Source organism: Beauveria bassiana, assembly GCF_000280675.1.
Source record: "Beauveria bassiana ARSEF 2860 unplaced genomic scaffold BBA_S00018, whole genome shotgun sequence".
Classification (NCBI taxonomy): Eukaryota; Fungi; Ascomycota; class Sordariomycetes; order Hypocreales; family Cordycipitaceae; genus Beauveria; species Beauveria bassiana.
The window spans coordinates 417,660-432,350 of record NW_007930853.1 but is presented as its reverse complement, the minus strand read 5'-3'; the positions used below and the strand labels follow the sequence as shown (position 1 = coordinate 432,350).

Here is a 14,691-nt window from a genome sequence, read left to right as displayed (position 1 = left end):
CTTTTTTTTTCTTTTTTTATCGTCTCTTTTAGGAATAGAAGAGCCAGGATCAGGGATGAAAATGTACTGCGGAAAGAATTAGATTTTAATGCGCCGTTGGGGCTAGCACGGACGTCTATGGCGCGCACTGATGCTGATGAACTGGATAGGATGAAAGCTAAAAAATTGGAAAAAAAAAATCAAAATAGAAAAAAGAGAGATGAGATTTTCCACTGTGGAGCCAATGAAGAAGAAACAAAAGCAGACAGTCTGGCAAAAAGTCTGATGTTTACAACAATACTGAAATTGGGAGGTGCGGGAAGGGAAAGCGGGTAATTCCTTTTTGCCCCCCCCCCGCTCTCGGAAATGTCAACCCTCTCGGCAACGTCTTTGTTGGGGCTCGTCGACATCGCGATGCGCCCGCACAAACACACGAGTGACAAAATTTTACTTGACGTGTCGTGTCGTGTGCTGCTGTGAAATGCAGCGCAGCAAGTCATTCTTATTGATTCGCTTACAAGTCAAGGACAATGGCCCCCAATCTAAAACAAAAGCTCTTTTCGAGTCAAAAAGTCTCACTTTTTTTCTTTTTTTAACCCCTTTCGACCGAGACAGCTTAGACGGGACCACAGTCTACAATGTAACAATACTATTGAAAGCAAAAGTCTCTTTTCCTCTCTCTCTCCAAAAAAAAAAAAAAAAAAGTATCTGGTTGGCATCTCTAGTCCTAGCCAATGTCTCAGTTGACCGCGGGGGACAATTGCCGGGGCCGCTGCCGCATAACTAGCCAGTACTAGTAAATAGTCGTGTGTTGCAGCCTCCGGTCAGATAAGTTCCACTACCTCTAATTAGTTTAGGAACAGTTTTTCTCTTTTTTTTGACTACCATTTTTCCTTGCCGAAAGAATATAAACAAAAATGTCACGTAATAAGATTCCGTCTTCTTTTTTAGCAGAGTGCAACATGATGCCAAGGTTTCGGCCAGGTTCACTCCGATTTCCCGTCTTGACCGTTGGCGTTGCAAGCATCTCACCTTGTCTCAGCGCATTGACGTTCATCACAAGCAAACGACCCAAAAAGGTAGATTCTTTCCATCTGCGTCTGAAAAGCTGACCCGGGGAGGCAATGGGGGTATATACTGCGGTTGACTGCCAACGTTTTTCCCCCAAAGATGCCAAGCCTGCCGTGTGCTTGTCAACCCGCTACTCCGCTACTAAAAAGGGGCGGCCTGTCCCAGCCGTTATATCTGCTCGGCCATCCCTCCCTCCCCTGTGGTACTGAAGAGGGGGAGCCTTTCCCCGGGATCGACATGCGGCCGCCCGCACATCAAAGCATGTGTATCGCAACGGCAACGGGCTATGCAACATCGCCTACGCGTCGGCTGTTGCATTTTGCTGGGTTTTGAAACCGAGCATGGCCGCAAATCCCTTCCACTGAGCTGACTAGTAAGAACTGGAGAACGTCTGGACGCCCTCTTCGGTTACGTTGATGTCCAGAGTTCTGGGCTCGCCTTTCGCTGTCCGTGCCCGACCATCATGACAATCCATTTATAAAGGCGCAGACATGTAACCGCGACTGCCCGAGAATCCTCCGGCTCTCGTTATTTGTCTGTTTTGGCCGCAACGTAATCGTCCATTGAGTTCGCTGATCTTTTTTTTCCCCTTGTCCAATTTCTTTCCAACGCGCCACCCATCGACGCGTTATCCTGTGTCCTCGGGCGACGACTTGCCCTCGGCCGCCTTCCAACGGTACTCGCGCTCCACGCCCATTCTGCGCTGCGCCGTGTCGCACAGCCTCTCGTCGCCGCACTCGCACACGCCGCCCTCGCGCAGCCAGCGATACGTGATGCTCCAGCGATCCCTCCGCGGGCGCACCACCACCGCCGACGTCTTCTTCTGCTCCTCCCCGTCGTCGTCGAAAGCCTCCTCCACCAGCGTATCCGTCTTGCGCGCGCGGATCCCGTGCGTCCAGTGCAGCCGCGCGTCGCCAGACATGCGCATCATGCTCCGCGGCGCCAGATCAACGTCGACCTTGATGGCCTCCCCCCGCGCGGCGCTGCCATCACCACCGCCGCCACCGCCGCCACCGACGCCGCCGGGGCGGCAAAACTGCATCAGCACCGGCGACCCGAGCGATAACGAGTACAGCTGGTCAAACGCGCTGTGCGTGTCGGCGTGCGGCGGGATGCCCGTCCCGGGCGGGTAGTGCTGCACGCAGACCTGGTCCGGCGGACGGCCCTCGTCGGCCGGGAGCAGCGGCAGCAGCCAGTCCGGAAACGGCGCGTGCGGCACGTCCGTGTCAATGGCAAACGTCTTGTAGCTAAATGTGTAGCCGTAGTGTAGCGAGCGACGGCCCTTGCGGTCCGGCCAGTCGAGCTGGTCGCAAAGGATTTGCAGGATGGTCTCTTCGTGTTCTTTGGATATAAAGTCTTTGTGCACGAAAAGACCGGCCGGCTCGGTGTCGAGCGGCTCCATTGGAAGTTGGTGCAACGCTTCAAGGTCCGGCCCTGACTCTCGTCGATTGTGAACTTGTGTGCGAGAAATGTTGCCAGCCTTTTTGAGGTAAATCACGTGATCTACTCTGCACGCATGCAGTTTCGATATTGCATCTATTCACAGAGATAGTTCCCAAAGGAGAAAGTGATGCATTTTTTTCTTTTTTGAGTATATTTCGAGGTCATTTGCACTCATTTAGCCGCACCATCTCGCTTGTGTGCTGAATACGCGACGAGTTGTCTTGGTCGCTCCTAGCTCGCTCGACTTACACCGCAACCAACATATGCAGACATGACCATTTCACCAGCCATGTAGACTACATCTCACATTCACCTAGCCGGAATCAACATCCATCATGCCCAACACAAGTAACTCCCGTGTCCTCTTCACCAAGCTGGCGGCATCTCGCCTCCGACACCGCATCTTGGCGTGATCAATGGCGCCACCGAAAGTGGATTTATCGAGGGCCGGAACCTGTGGCCGGAACGCTTGCCGCGAGCTAAACTGAAATAGAGATGCGGCTTGAAAAGAAAAAGGCGCGAAGAAACTACCTCTTTAGGCTCGCTACTCCGAGTAATGCCGGCCCAAAAACATTGGAGACCTCATTCGTCCATTCGAGCAAACCTTTCTTCAATATGGAGTCATGACCAGTGGGCCTTGTTGAAGAGGGGGAAGAATAGGTAGTTTGTCAGTGTCCGCCTCGTAGTTCTGCATGTAAGACGGTGAATACAATCCACTTCTTCTTCTTCTGCTGTTGCCAGCTTTGCAAGACGTTGAATACAATCCATTCCTCTTTTCGCTGTTGTCAGCATTGCAAAGACTGACTGTAAACTACAATCTCGCTTTTCCCTGTTGCTGTTTTCCCAGCTTTTGCGAGAACAGTTGCCCATTGCATACACACATTTTGGCCTTTTCCCTTTCGTTAAACGATGGCAACCAAAGCAATGACAACGACGTCGACAACCAGCACGGCCTTGGAGCTGGGCAACAACCATCGTAATGAGCAACAGCAACGGACAACCACCACCAACACAATCCAGCTCCGCGGCGCATTGGCAGCCCCGGACTCGTCCGACAGCGACCTGGACCCCATCCTCGAAGCCTCCCGCATCGCCGACAGCACCGTCCCCGACGGCGGCCACGGCTGGGTCGTCATCTGCGCCTGCGCCGTCGTCTCTTTTTGGCTGACGGGCGTCAACTACAGCTGGGGCGTGATGCAGTCCGCCCTCGTCGACGACGCGGGGCTCGGCTCCCCCTCCGCGCTCTCCTTTGCCGGCTCCATCCCCGCGACGCTCATCAGCGTCATGGCCATGCCCAACGCGCGCATCGTGCGCCGCCTCGGCGCGCGCTGGACCGCCGTCGCGGGCATCTCCGTCATTGGCCTCGCCCAGATCCTCAGCGGCTTCTGCGTCACCGCCGCCAGCCTGCCGGGCCTGTACGTGACGGCCGGCGTCATGCTCGGCGTCGGCATGAGCCTTTGCTTCACCGTGTGCTCCGTCACGCCCGCGCAGTGGTTCAAGCGCCGCAGGGGGCTCGCCAACGGGCTCGTCTTTGCGGGCGGCGGGCTCGGCGGCGCCATCATCACCATTGTCGAGGGCCTCTTGATTCAGCGCTTCGGCGCCGCCTGGGCCTACCGCGTCATGGGGCTCGCGACGCTGGCGACGGGACTGCCGGCCGCGGTTTTCATAAAGGAGCGCAGCGCCGTCGCCGTGGTCGGCACGATTGAGTGGCGGCTCTTTAGAGATGTCCGCTTCAGCCTCATGTTTGTCGCCGGCGCCATCGCCACGTTTCCGCTGCTCGTGCCGGCCTTTTTCCTGCCGCTTTACAGCAGCTCGCTGGGCCTGTCTGCCGGCACCGGCGCTGCTCTTCTTGCCGGCTTTAATTTTTCCTCTGCGGTCGGACGCATTCTGTGCGGCCTTCTCTCCGACAAAGCCGGGCCCATCAACACCATGTTTGGCTGTCTGCTGGTCAGCTCCCTAGGCATGTTGGTCTTGTGGCCAACCTCGACTACCGTGGGGCCGCTGGCCGTGTTTGCCGTTTTGAACGGCGCTGCCAATGGTGGCTTCTTTTCCACCATACCGACGGTAGTGGGCAACGTCTTTGGCTCTGCGCGAGTGGTTGTCGCCTTGGGCATGATAGTCACCGGATGGGCTGGAGGTTATCTCATGGTAAAGTTTTTTGCATACTTTTGTTCGTAAAATCGTCTCGCGTGGTTCTAACGGTTGCCTACACAGGGTGCTCCAATCGCTGGTTATATTCTGGATGCGTATGGCGGCCAGGAGGGCGGCTTACACGCATATCGTCCAGCCATGTTTTATGCCGGCTCCCTTGCATTTGCGGCTGCCGTCTTGGTAGCTGCCATGCGACTCCGAATGAACGTGCCTCTGCTAGGCAAAGTTTAAAAGTGGTGCTGGGCCAAGTCTTTGAGCGTATTAAACTCAGTAGCGATCCCTCTTTTCGGATGGGCGTGACGTTGGACGAAATGCAATAGACGATGAAATGAATTGACGAAAACATGGACAATTGATGGAAGGACTAGACTGAAGATAAAAGTAAGCTAATGAAAACATGGTAGCGAATGTTTAAATCCTGTACAAAGAAGAAACATTTTGCCGAGCCCCGTGCCAACTCCAGAAAATAATAATAATACATGTATGTGTGTATGTGCTTGCAGCTAGACGCCGAAGCCGGGCGTGACACTATACCCGTTTCCGAGAGAATATACTTGTGACATCGACATTGGCCACCTTGACCAAGGCGCTAATCTCTCTCATGTGCAATAGACCTCGAGGTAGGACAATGTACAGTCCCGACTCTTGCTCTTCGTCTGGCCGCAGCTTGTCGTTGTGTGTTTGCTTCCCTGACGCCTTGATTGATCCCATCACGCGACGATAGCCATCACGTGTCAGCTTTGCGAGCAAGCCCTCGCCACCAGTGACGTCCTTGAGCTCCCCATATGGTTCGAACCCGAGGCTGAGATATGAGACGCCGCTGCTGCGCAGCAGCTGCATGGCGGAGATGACGAGAAGATCGGTGATGCCGCGAGGGGCGTCTTCGGAAGCAACGCAAGGATCCAACTGGAATCCATTGTTGGCGCCTAGATATCGTAGACCAGCAATGCCGTTGGCATGACCGTCACGGTCGCATGTGTAGAGAAACATTGTAATGTCTGGTCGGGAGAATAGGTCGTACTGTGTAATAAAAGCTTGTGCATTGGGTGGCCGGGAGGTGTCGCGCTGCGCGCGCCAACCATCGTAGACTGCTTGCAACTCTGTTTCGAGGGCTACGTCATATCCATCAACACTGGGCGCGTAGATTCCAACCGAGACGCCGCCGCGATCAGGGTCCAAGAGCTGGCGGCACTGGCTGATTGTGCGCTTTCCTGCCTTGTTCTTGAGCAGCGGGTTTGTAAGAGGATTCAAGACGCGTTCGCGCCCGAAATGCATCGTCACACAGCCCTTTTTCTGTGACTGCTCTGCAAAGGCGGCGCTAGCTCCTATATAAACGATTCGGAGACGTCGACTGCCGCGAAACTGTTGAAACTCGTCGAGAAGAGGCTGGATCTGGGCGGGTGAGCAGAGAGGGTCACCTGCAATGACGGCCACACCACTCTTGACCTTGTACACCAACGATCCATGGCCTTGCTGGCTGACAAAGAGTTTGTAGCTGGGATCGAGGATGCCCATGTGCGCGGTGCGGCTAAACTGATGATAGGAGCTGTCAAAGTCGTCGCTGCCGCAGGATGAGCTGCGGCTTTCGGACGTTTGGGTGCTCGAAGCGTAGCCATCGATGCTGCTACCGGTGGTACGCGTATCCATGGACGTGCGAGGGCCTGCTGTCTTGGGCTTGCAGCGAAAAGACAAGTTGGGCAGCCCAGAGACTCGCGGACCAGTATTGTTCGAGGCCGCGGCACAGACTGTGTCGATGAGTGCGCATGGACGAGTCGACATGCCCGAAATCGAGCTCGAGGCGGTACTGGCGCTCTCTGGGTATAGATAGTTTCTCAGCATCATGTCTGGATTATGAAAACAAGAGTTGAGTATTGGTGTATGAAGATGCGGGCAAATGGGAGGAACGTTTCTACTGAATGGACAAGGCGGAGGAAGGGGTGTGCCATATATGACAACCTGCCAGTCAAGAAATCAAGCCCTTTTTTTTCTTTTCCTTTTATTTATTAGGCTTGTGCCTTGGGCTTGTCTGACCGGTACAAAGACTCCTTGTGCTCCGCCTCTGCCTGCATGCCACCAGCGTGGGCGCAGCTGTGGCGGTAGGACGGCCGTCGCTACATACATGCTGGGCTCGATGCGGAAGGCAGATGAAGCCCTCGCACTCCTCGCTGCGGCCAGCCGGGGGCCCGAAACGAATTAGTTGATCGGCTAGGGAGGGTGGAGGCGGCGCTGTAATTTGTTCAGAGTAGGGCTGAGGCCACGCAGTCAGACTGTTTCGCTTCCCGGCTTGGCCGCTCGGGGGGGGGGGGGGGCGCTCCCGAGTCGACGAACCAGAGAACATGTACAAGTAATGCTCGTTTGGGCGGCGGCGATACATACAAGGGACCCGGGCTTATTCTATCCCCCGAAGAAAAAAGCTTGGCCTGCAGTGCATCCAAACTAACTAGCCATAGGAGGAAAACAGGTGATGAGATGGGGCGGCGCCGGCAAAAGTTTGCGTCGGTGACGTTGACGTCTTGTCATACGAAGACCAGTACGCCGACGCAGCAAATCACAGCGCCTTCAAGTCAGTGATGATGGTCATTCTAGCGCTGCATGGCTGCCCGGTCCGATCGTATTGCTTGCGTGGCGTAGCAGCCTTGTCATCGGCGAATCGCCCAGACTTTGGTAGCGACAGCCTTGTGTGTGTGTGTGTATTTTTTTTTATTCTACGATTGACGAAGGATTTTAGCTTTGGCGTGAACGGCTTCAACCCCAAACGAGTGTTGCGAGTCGTTCATGGCGCAGCTTCACAAGCGTCTACCCTATTGTAGCTCAGCCAGGTTCTGTCCGAGTCCAGGTCTTGTTCTAGTGGCCGTGCATCATCTCTCTGCGGATCTCTTGGTGTAGTAATAATGTCAGCGACAAGCTTGCGTCTGAAACTTGTTTTTTTGCATGTCTTTGAATGACAAAGTGGGAATTTTGCCAAAATGATGCAACCACCATCAGGGCATGGAGTAATAATCAAAAGTTCCTCCAGTCATCTTGTCTCAAGACTGAATTACGCGCAGCCACGATGCGACGCGCAAACGCCACAGCACAGCCGCTAAAACAATTTCCTTTAAATTTTCAACGCTGTTTCAAACCCCCCCTTCCCCGGTGTGAAGAAAAACGGGTTAGTGGTAACAGTTGCGTCGTTGAAATTTACCATGACAATGATGGCTGGGCCAATCCCTCTGCATAGGAGCAGAATATGCTAGACAAGACACATGCATACACACAGTAGAAAAAAAATCATGAATACCAGTCGTCTCAAGACTGACCACGTCGACCTGCAGCTAACGTTTAGTGAAATGCCTACAAGTTGGTGGGCTGACAGCCTGCAAGTTGGCGCGCGCAATCTGAGTAAATGCATACGTATGCCTTGGCCCACACACGCCAAATCCGAGCAAATCGCCGCCTACATTTTCGAGCCTGAACTGAGACAAGTGCGTTCTGCCTTGAGGAACGCCTCGGGAGATGCCCCCGATTTCGATTTACGCTCAGTCCTGACAACATTGCGAAAACGTTGATACACAGCAACTTGGACAAAGAACGCGAATCAGTTCTAATGATTTTTTTTTTTTTTTAGGGCAGCAGCAAAACATGGTGGCAGTGCCCGCCCAAAGTTTGATTACGAGCGGTGGGTCCAACTATAGGTAGTTGGTGAATGGAAAAGGCTTCTGGAAGGCGAGAACAGGGTTTCCTCGTGCGCCGAGGAGCCCTCGGACCCAAGCACCCCAAGCACCGGATCCCTAGGCGCCCGATGTCTGATGCAACCGTGACAGTCGGCGAGACACCAGACGGATCGGAAGATCATGTTTGCAAGATATTTACTGTATTTAACTATTTCTCGGGCGCTGTTTTCGACACGACTCTGAGTTTGTGCTTTTTCAAAACCAGAAATATCCCCCCCTCCCTCCCTTGGTCATTGCTCAGTGCCCCGTGAATAGGTGGTGCTTGACCGGGGGGGCCCCTGAGTGCTTTCTTTTAGGTGCCTCAAATGTGCTATATGCTTCAGCTAGGGCTGAGTCCCAGCTGACCTTGTGCTACCGTTGGCCCGTTTTTGATTCTGTTGAAGCGATTTGCACAACTACCATCTCGAGTTTTTTTTTTTTCCTTTGTTGTCAGTTTCTATCCATGAAGAAAACAGCTAAAGCGATCGGTCAGCCAAGCATGGCGCCCATCGCCGCTACTGCATGGTGGCTTCGAATCCCGTGCTGAGCCAAGAAAAGTGTGGTAGCGCCACGGTATGACGTATGGTGTTTTTTTGATCGTGTTGAGCCTCAAGTCGGGGACAGCCAAGGCTGATAATATCCAAGAGTCAGGTTGCAGGGCGTAATTATAATACGACACCTGTTGCCCACTGCCAGGGCAGTGTCAAGAGTCAAGACTCAACGGATAAGGGATATACAAATGATTGTTTTGATTCCACTTGGGCGTGTCCACCATTCCTGTCGGAGATGCAATCCCCAGGGGGCACACCGACGGTAGATGGTCACGGTCGCATCTTGACTACGCTTTCAACCAAGCAGTACTAACTAGTTATCCCAGTCTTGCAGAGAGCCTTGTGCCGAGTATATCCGCACAATTCTATAATCAAGAGTTGGAGTCAATTGAGCTGGTCCCGGTGAGCTTCCGTCCTATTACGGTCACCTCCGGTCCCTCGGCGACATCGGTCATAGTTGGGGTATGGGGAAAAAAGTGGCAGCATAACTGCATAATCAAATTTGGGGTTTCCCCTTGTTTGATAATGAAAAACTAGCCACTGACTCGCGGGGGCCCAGGCTGGCAGGAAAAAAAAAAACCACGCAACCTTTATCAGTACCCTCAATCCTCATCACGCGACGCCTAGTAAATGACCAATGCGAAATTTCTCCAGTGGGGTTCGTCGTGTGAGCGAGCCCGTTTGCTGGGATATAGCCTCCTCATAACTCCGCTATTTTGCCTGCAGGGTCGTCTGATTTGGGAAGGGGGAGAGGGCGTATGCTGTCGGGCCTGTTGGATTGCCAATAATTATTAACGGCGACTCTCTTGGGTGGTCAATTGGCGCAAAGAACCAACAGCTCGTTGACGTCGGTGGTTGTTCTCGTTCAACACGGGTTTTTGTACGGGATTATCGTGAGACAAAATCTGCACAAGTCAGTCGGTTCTCGGAACACGGAAACCCCCAAAAAACTAACCCCTGGCAAGCCACCACGTTAAAAATTTTCGACTTTTTCCCTCTCTGGGTTGTTGAGGCGGACGCCACGCGCGCCTTGCCAAGTACAGAATGCCGGTTCTAGACGCTAGCTGCCGTCAGGAGCACTCTGATAGGCGGTAACCAAGCAACTACCTAGTAACGTTGGAAGGGTCATTTGTTCGTGTTAGTTGAGGAGTTGTGTGTGGGTCATGACCGCGCCGCTTGGCCCTTGGGGATCCCAAAAAGTTTTCTATTTCATCTTTTTTTCTCCAGGTCGCATTTTCCCCGGACCAGGTTCCTCCTTGTCATCTGTCTCGTTCATTTCTTTTGTTTGCGGGGAAACAAAGTTGGTTATACGGTATAGAAAAGAGCCGCAGTCGCCCGCCTTGACGAGTCCCTCCTAAACAACCCCAACTTTGTCCATCTACCACATCTTCACCACATCTTTACCATCTTAACACATCCTTGCCACATTCACCACATCCTCTCACATCTACCTTTGCCGCGACAACTAGACTTTTTCCATAATACTGGGCAACTTTCTCTCAGCAAGCCTTCTTCTTCAAAAACCGTCCGCTTCGTTTGTGCTACGAATCCGGACCCGACAATCTCAACATGTCGGCGGCACAACCCCATGAGGCTCCGACGCCTTCGTCCATTGACGACTATGGCAGCAAGAGCAGCACGCCCACCAAGCAGGCTACTGGAAACCGGCAAGGCGCCCTCATGCCCATGTCGATGCAGCAGCAAGACGCCGAGCTCGGCTTTGAGCAGAGCGACGAGCTCGACAATGACCAGATGAAGCAGCTCGCCGCCTCTGGCAACGCCCACTTTCACCGTCTCGGCTGGAAGCGCCTCGCCGTCGTCACCATTGTCGAGGCCGTCGCCCTCGGCGCCCTCAGCCTGCCCAAGGCCTACGACACGCTCGGCATGTTTCCCGGCGTCTTCCTCACAATCACGCTCGGCCTCATCGCCATCTTCACCAGCTGGATCGTCGGCCAGGTCAAGCTAAAGTACCCCGAAGCCGCCAGCTACGCCGACGCTGGGCGTCTGCTGCTCGGTCGCTTCGGCTACGAGCTCTTTGGCGCGGCCATGGTCCTCGAGCTTGTCATGGTTGTCGGCTCCCACGCGCTGACGGGCAGCATCGCCCTGGGAGATCTCAACAATGGCCGCGTCTGCTCCGTTGCCTTTTCGGCCATTTCCGCCATCATCCTGCTGATACTTGCCATTCCTCCCTCCTTCACCGAGGTTGCCATCCTCGGCTACATTGACTTCGTGTCCATTATTGTCGCCATTGGCATCACCATTATTGCCACGGGTGTCCAGGCTACAAACAGCGACCACGGTCTCAAGGGAGTCGATTGGCGGACCATGCCCAAAGAGGGCCTCGGCTTCGCTGAAGGTTTCGTCGCCGTCAGCAACATCATCTTTGCCTTTAGCTTCGCCATTGGCCAATTCTCCTTCATGGACGAGATGCATACCCCGACCGACTACATGAAGTCCATCTGGGCGTCGGGCATCATCCAAATCGCCATTTATACGCTGACTGGTGCCTTGTGCTATGCCTTCATCGGAAGCAGTGTACTTGCGCCAGCTCTGCTCTCCGCCGGTCCCACCATCTCCAAGGTGGCATTTGGCGTTGCCTTGCCCGTCATTTTCATCTCTGGTTCCATCAACTCTACCGTGGCTCTGCGATATATCCACGGCCGCATCTGGAAAAAGTCCATTGTGCGATATGTCAATACACCCAGGGGCTGGTTCTGGTGGATCTCCCTCGTCACCGTCTTTACCATTATTGCTTGGATCATTGCTGAAGCTATCCCCATCTTCTCCGACTTGCTGTCGCTTGCCTCTGCTCTCTTCGTGTCGGGATTTTCCTTTTGGATTCCCGCCGTCATGTGGTTCTATCTCCTCTGCGAAGGGCCCTGGTACTCGCGCAAGAATATCCTCATCAGTCTTGGGAGCGTTGTCGCCTTCATCATTGGCATCATCACTCTCGGTGCTGGCACTTATGCTACAATTAAAGACATTGTAAGTGTTTTTTTTCTTCTTTTCTTGTTCACCATTTCTCCCCATTTTCACGGCTAATAATGGCATACAAATAGATTGACCAAACTACACACGGCGACACTCATCGCCCATTTACTTGCCGCCCGCTCCCCAACGTGGGCAATCCCGCCGCTGGCCACTAAAGAAATTGAGGAATTTGATGGAAACCATACGATACCCGTACAGTGTATTATAAAGTTAAACAGCCATTTTTCTAGTATGACTATTTTTTATTTTGCGATAGACTTTGATGCATCCTTGAATGCAAAATTCATCTTTTCATAACAAGCTGCCCTTCTGTGCGACGGTGGGTAAAGCCTGTATACAAGCTTTAGAAAAACATGACATAAAAATGCATTTAAAATGCATAATTCAAACAATAAAAATTCTTGCTATCATCTATCTGTCTAGTCATCGTCTTGCTCAATAATCATACTTATTATATAATATTACGCTCTTACGCCTCAGCGCTAGGAGAGGCATCCACGCCAGTGCTGCGACCCTCCTTGTGGTAAGCGCCGCTTTCCCACTTGGCAGAAGTGATTGGATTAACGTGCTGAATGTACATGAGGTCGACTTCCTCCAGAGTGCGGTCCTTGGACTCAATGACGAAGAAGAAGACAATGACGACCAAGGCAGCACAGCAGCCGGCAAAGACGAGGCCATAGAGGTAGTCAATCTTGTCAGTAATGAAGCGGGTGAAGAATGACAGCATAAAGTTCCAGAACCAATTCGCGGCAGTAGCCAGACCCATGCAGACACTGCGGTAGCGGAGAGGGTACAGCTCCGAGTTGACGGCCCAGACGACCGGGCCCCAGGAGACGGCAAAAGCGACAATGGAAAGACAAGAGAAGACGATCAAGACGCTACCGGTTGTCGAGTTATTCGAAGGGTCACCAAAGTGTCCGACGAATGCGTAGATCAAGAAGCACATGGACATCCAGCCCGCACCCATCATGAGGATAGGACGTCTTCCGTATCTGCTAACAATCCAGAGGGACACGATAGTGGCAACCACGTTCACAGATCCCAGGATAAGCTGGGTGACGTAACTGTTGCTAAGACCGGTAGATGCGAAGACGGTTGTTCCAAAATAGAAAAAATAGTTGACGCCGACGAGCTGCTGTCCAGCTCCTAGGGTAATACCCAGTATGGTTCGGTAGAACATTCGTGGTCCAGTAAAGATTTCGAAAAAGCTGAATTCCTTTGATAGTTCACTCTCCTCGTTGATTTTGTTCTGAAGGTCGTTGATCTGGTGTTCGACGGTGACTGAGTTTTCTGGCAGACCAGCGAGTTTGGCAATCGTCGTGCGAGCCTCTTGAGTGCGACCGCGGCCGTATGCGTATCGTGGGGACTCGGGGAAGAAGAGAATAAGTGTTCCAAGAACCAAGGCCCAGGCAAAAGAAAGGCCGTTGGGAATGCGCCACGATGCACTATTGGCCATCTTTTCGGTGCCAAAGTTGACAATCTCGGCGAGCCAGATACCAAAAGTAATGAGGAGCTGATATGAAGAAACAACCACGCCGCGGATGGGGGCAGGTGAGCATTCGGACTGGTACATGGGCACGACGACCGACAGAGAACCAATGCTCAGACCAGTGATGAGTCGGCCAATGGCGAACTGGACCCAGTGCGTGCTGGAAGAAATCTCAATGACGGTGCCGATGCAGGTGAAGAAGGCAGTAAGAGAAATGGCCATTCTGCGACCGAGCATGTCGGCCATCTTGCCGGCAATCAGGGCACCAATGAGGGCGCCAATGCTGACGAGACCGACAATCGTGCCCTGTCGCGCCGCGCTGAATTCGTAAAGACCGTTGGCGCCGAGCTGGCCAAATCGACGCGAGTAATCCTTCATGGGGAAGAAACCAGAGATTTCACCACTAAACAAAAGAGATAAAAGTTAGACACTGGAATCAAGAAGAAAATGTTGCGGACAGCGCATCACTGTACCTGACGTAGCCAAAGATGAGGCCGCCGAGACTGGCCGTGAAGCCGGCAGCCACGGCCAAGGCTGTGACCTTTTGCTCATCCGGGCTGACGCTCTGGTTCTGCGCCAGCTCAACCTGGGGTCGCTCATCCTCGGGGAGGTGAGCATTGCTGAGCTTGCGTTTGGTAAAGGCACCCATCGTAGTGTGTTGGGAGTTGTGCCCTATTGTTGTTTGTTGTTGTTGTGTCAATTGTAACTCTTGTAGGTAATGATGCCAAAACAAGGGAGAGAACAGAGAGCACGGCCCTCGGTGAGCAGAGCAACTCTAATCGTATAAATAGAAGAAGGAGGAAAAAAAAAAAAAACAAGCCTGAGCAACAGTCCACTATTTTCCGGCGCAATTATTGTCAAGTGCAGTTCATCCATACGGAGAGTCATGCTGCGTCGGGGCAGGTGTGGTCCACATTCCCAGAAGAGTTGTTGCTAGTTTCGGTACTTTGCAGCCAGGTAATCGGTAAGCCGTGCCGGAGCACCGCCGGACATATTCCCTTGGCAGCATTCGAGTTGGCGGTTGCAGTGGGCCGATCCCGAGAGGAAGCTTTTTTTTTTCTTCTCTTGTGGCGACCGAGTCACCCGCAAGCCGTCTCTGGCTTCTCAAAGTGCCGTTTCCTCCGAGCTCGTGTGTGTGTGTGTGCCCTGAAGCTGTTTTCTTCTGACGGGCAAAGAAAGAGCAAGACGCTCGTTTCAACTTGTTTGACTACTCCCTGTAATTATCAGCCTGTGCTTGTACGCATACCTGACTAGTCACTAGATGCACGCACAGCGGATCCAATCGAGGCACTATCGCGTTAGTTTGGGGGCTGGCGTACTTGTT

General features: G+C 53.1%; 5 protein-coding genes across 5 annotated transcripts; 2 read left to right on the top strand and 3 right to left on the bottom strand.

Annotated features, from left to right (window-relative positions):
- Window positions 1–1,678: 1,678 nt before the first annotated feature.
- On the bottom strand, window positions 1,679–2,784 carry BBA_06340 (2OG-Fe(II) oxygenase superfamily protein; the record flags this gene model as incomplete). Its single annotated transcript, XM_008601437.1, has 2 exons — window positions 1,679–2,530; window positions 2,743–2,784. The coding sequence occupies 2 exons, from the start codon at window positions 2,782–2,784 to the stop codon at window positions 1,679–1,681; spliced, it is 894 nt and encodes a 297-aa protein (XP_008599659.1).
- A 633-nt stretch (window positions 2,785–3,417) lies between these two features.
- On the top strand, window positions 3,418–4,875 carry BBA_06339 (major facilitator superfamily transporter; the record flags this gene model as incomplete). Its single annotated transcript, XM_008601436.1, has 2 exons — window positions 3,418–4,641; window positions 4,708–4,875. The coding sequence occupies 2 exons, from the start codon at window positions 3,418–3,420 to the stop codon at window positions 4,873–4,875; spliced, it is 1,392 nt and encodes a 463-aa protein (XP_008599658.1).
- Window positions 4,876–5,172: 297 nt separating this feature from the next.
- BBA_06338 (uncharacterized protein) lies at window positions 5,173–6,486 on the bottom strand (the record flags this gene model as incomplete). The annotated part of the gene is made up of 1 exon (XM_008601435.1): window positions 5,173–6,486. One exon carries the CDS (start codon window positions 6,484–6,486, stop codon window positions 5,173–5,175), a length of 1,314 nt encoding a protein of 437 aa, XP_008599657.1.
- Window positions 6,487–10,456: 3,970 nt separating this feature from the next.
- BBA_06337 (transmembrane amino acid transporter) lies at window positions 10,457–12,033 on the top strand (the record flags this gene model as incomplete). Its single annotated transcript, XM_008601434.1, has 2 exons — window positions 10,457–11,872; window positions 11,947–12,033. 2 exons carry the CDS (start codon window positions 10,457–10,459, stop codon window positions 12,031–12,033), a joined length of 1,503 nt encoding a protein of 500 aa, XP_008599656.1.
- A 314-nt stretch (window positions 12,034–12,347) lies between these two features.
- Window positions 12,348–14,016, bottom strand: BBA_06336 (hexose transporter-like protein; the record flags this gene model as incomplete). The annotated part of the gene is made up of 2 exons (XM_008601433.1): window positions 12,348–13,770; window positions 13,841–14,016. The coding sequence occupies 2 exons, from the start codon at window positions 14,014–14,016 to the stop codon at window positions 12,348–12,350; spliced, it is 1,599 nt and encodes a 532-aa protein (XP_008599655.1).
- Window positions 14,017–14,691: the final 675 nt, after the last annotated feature.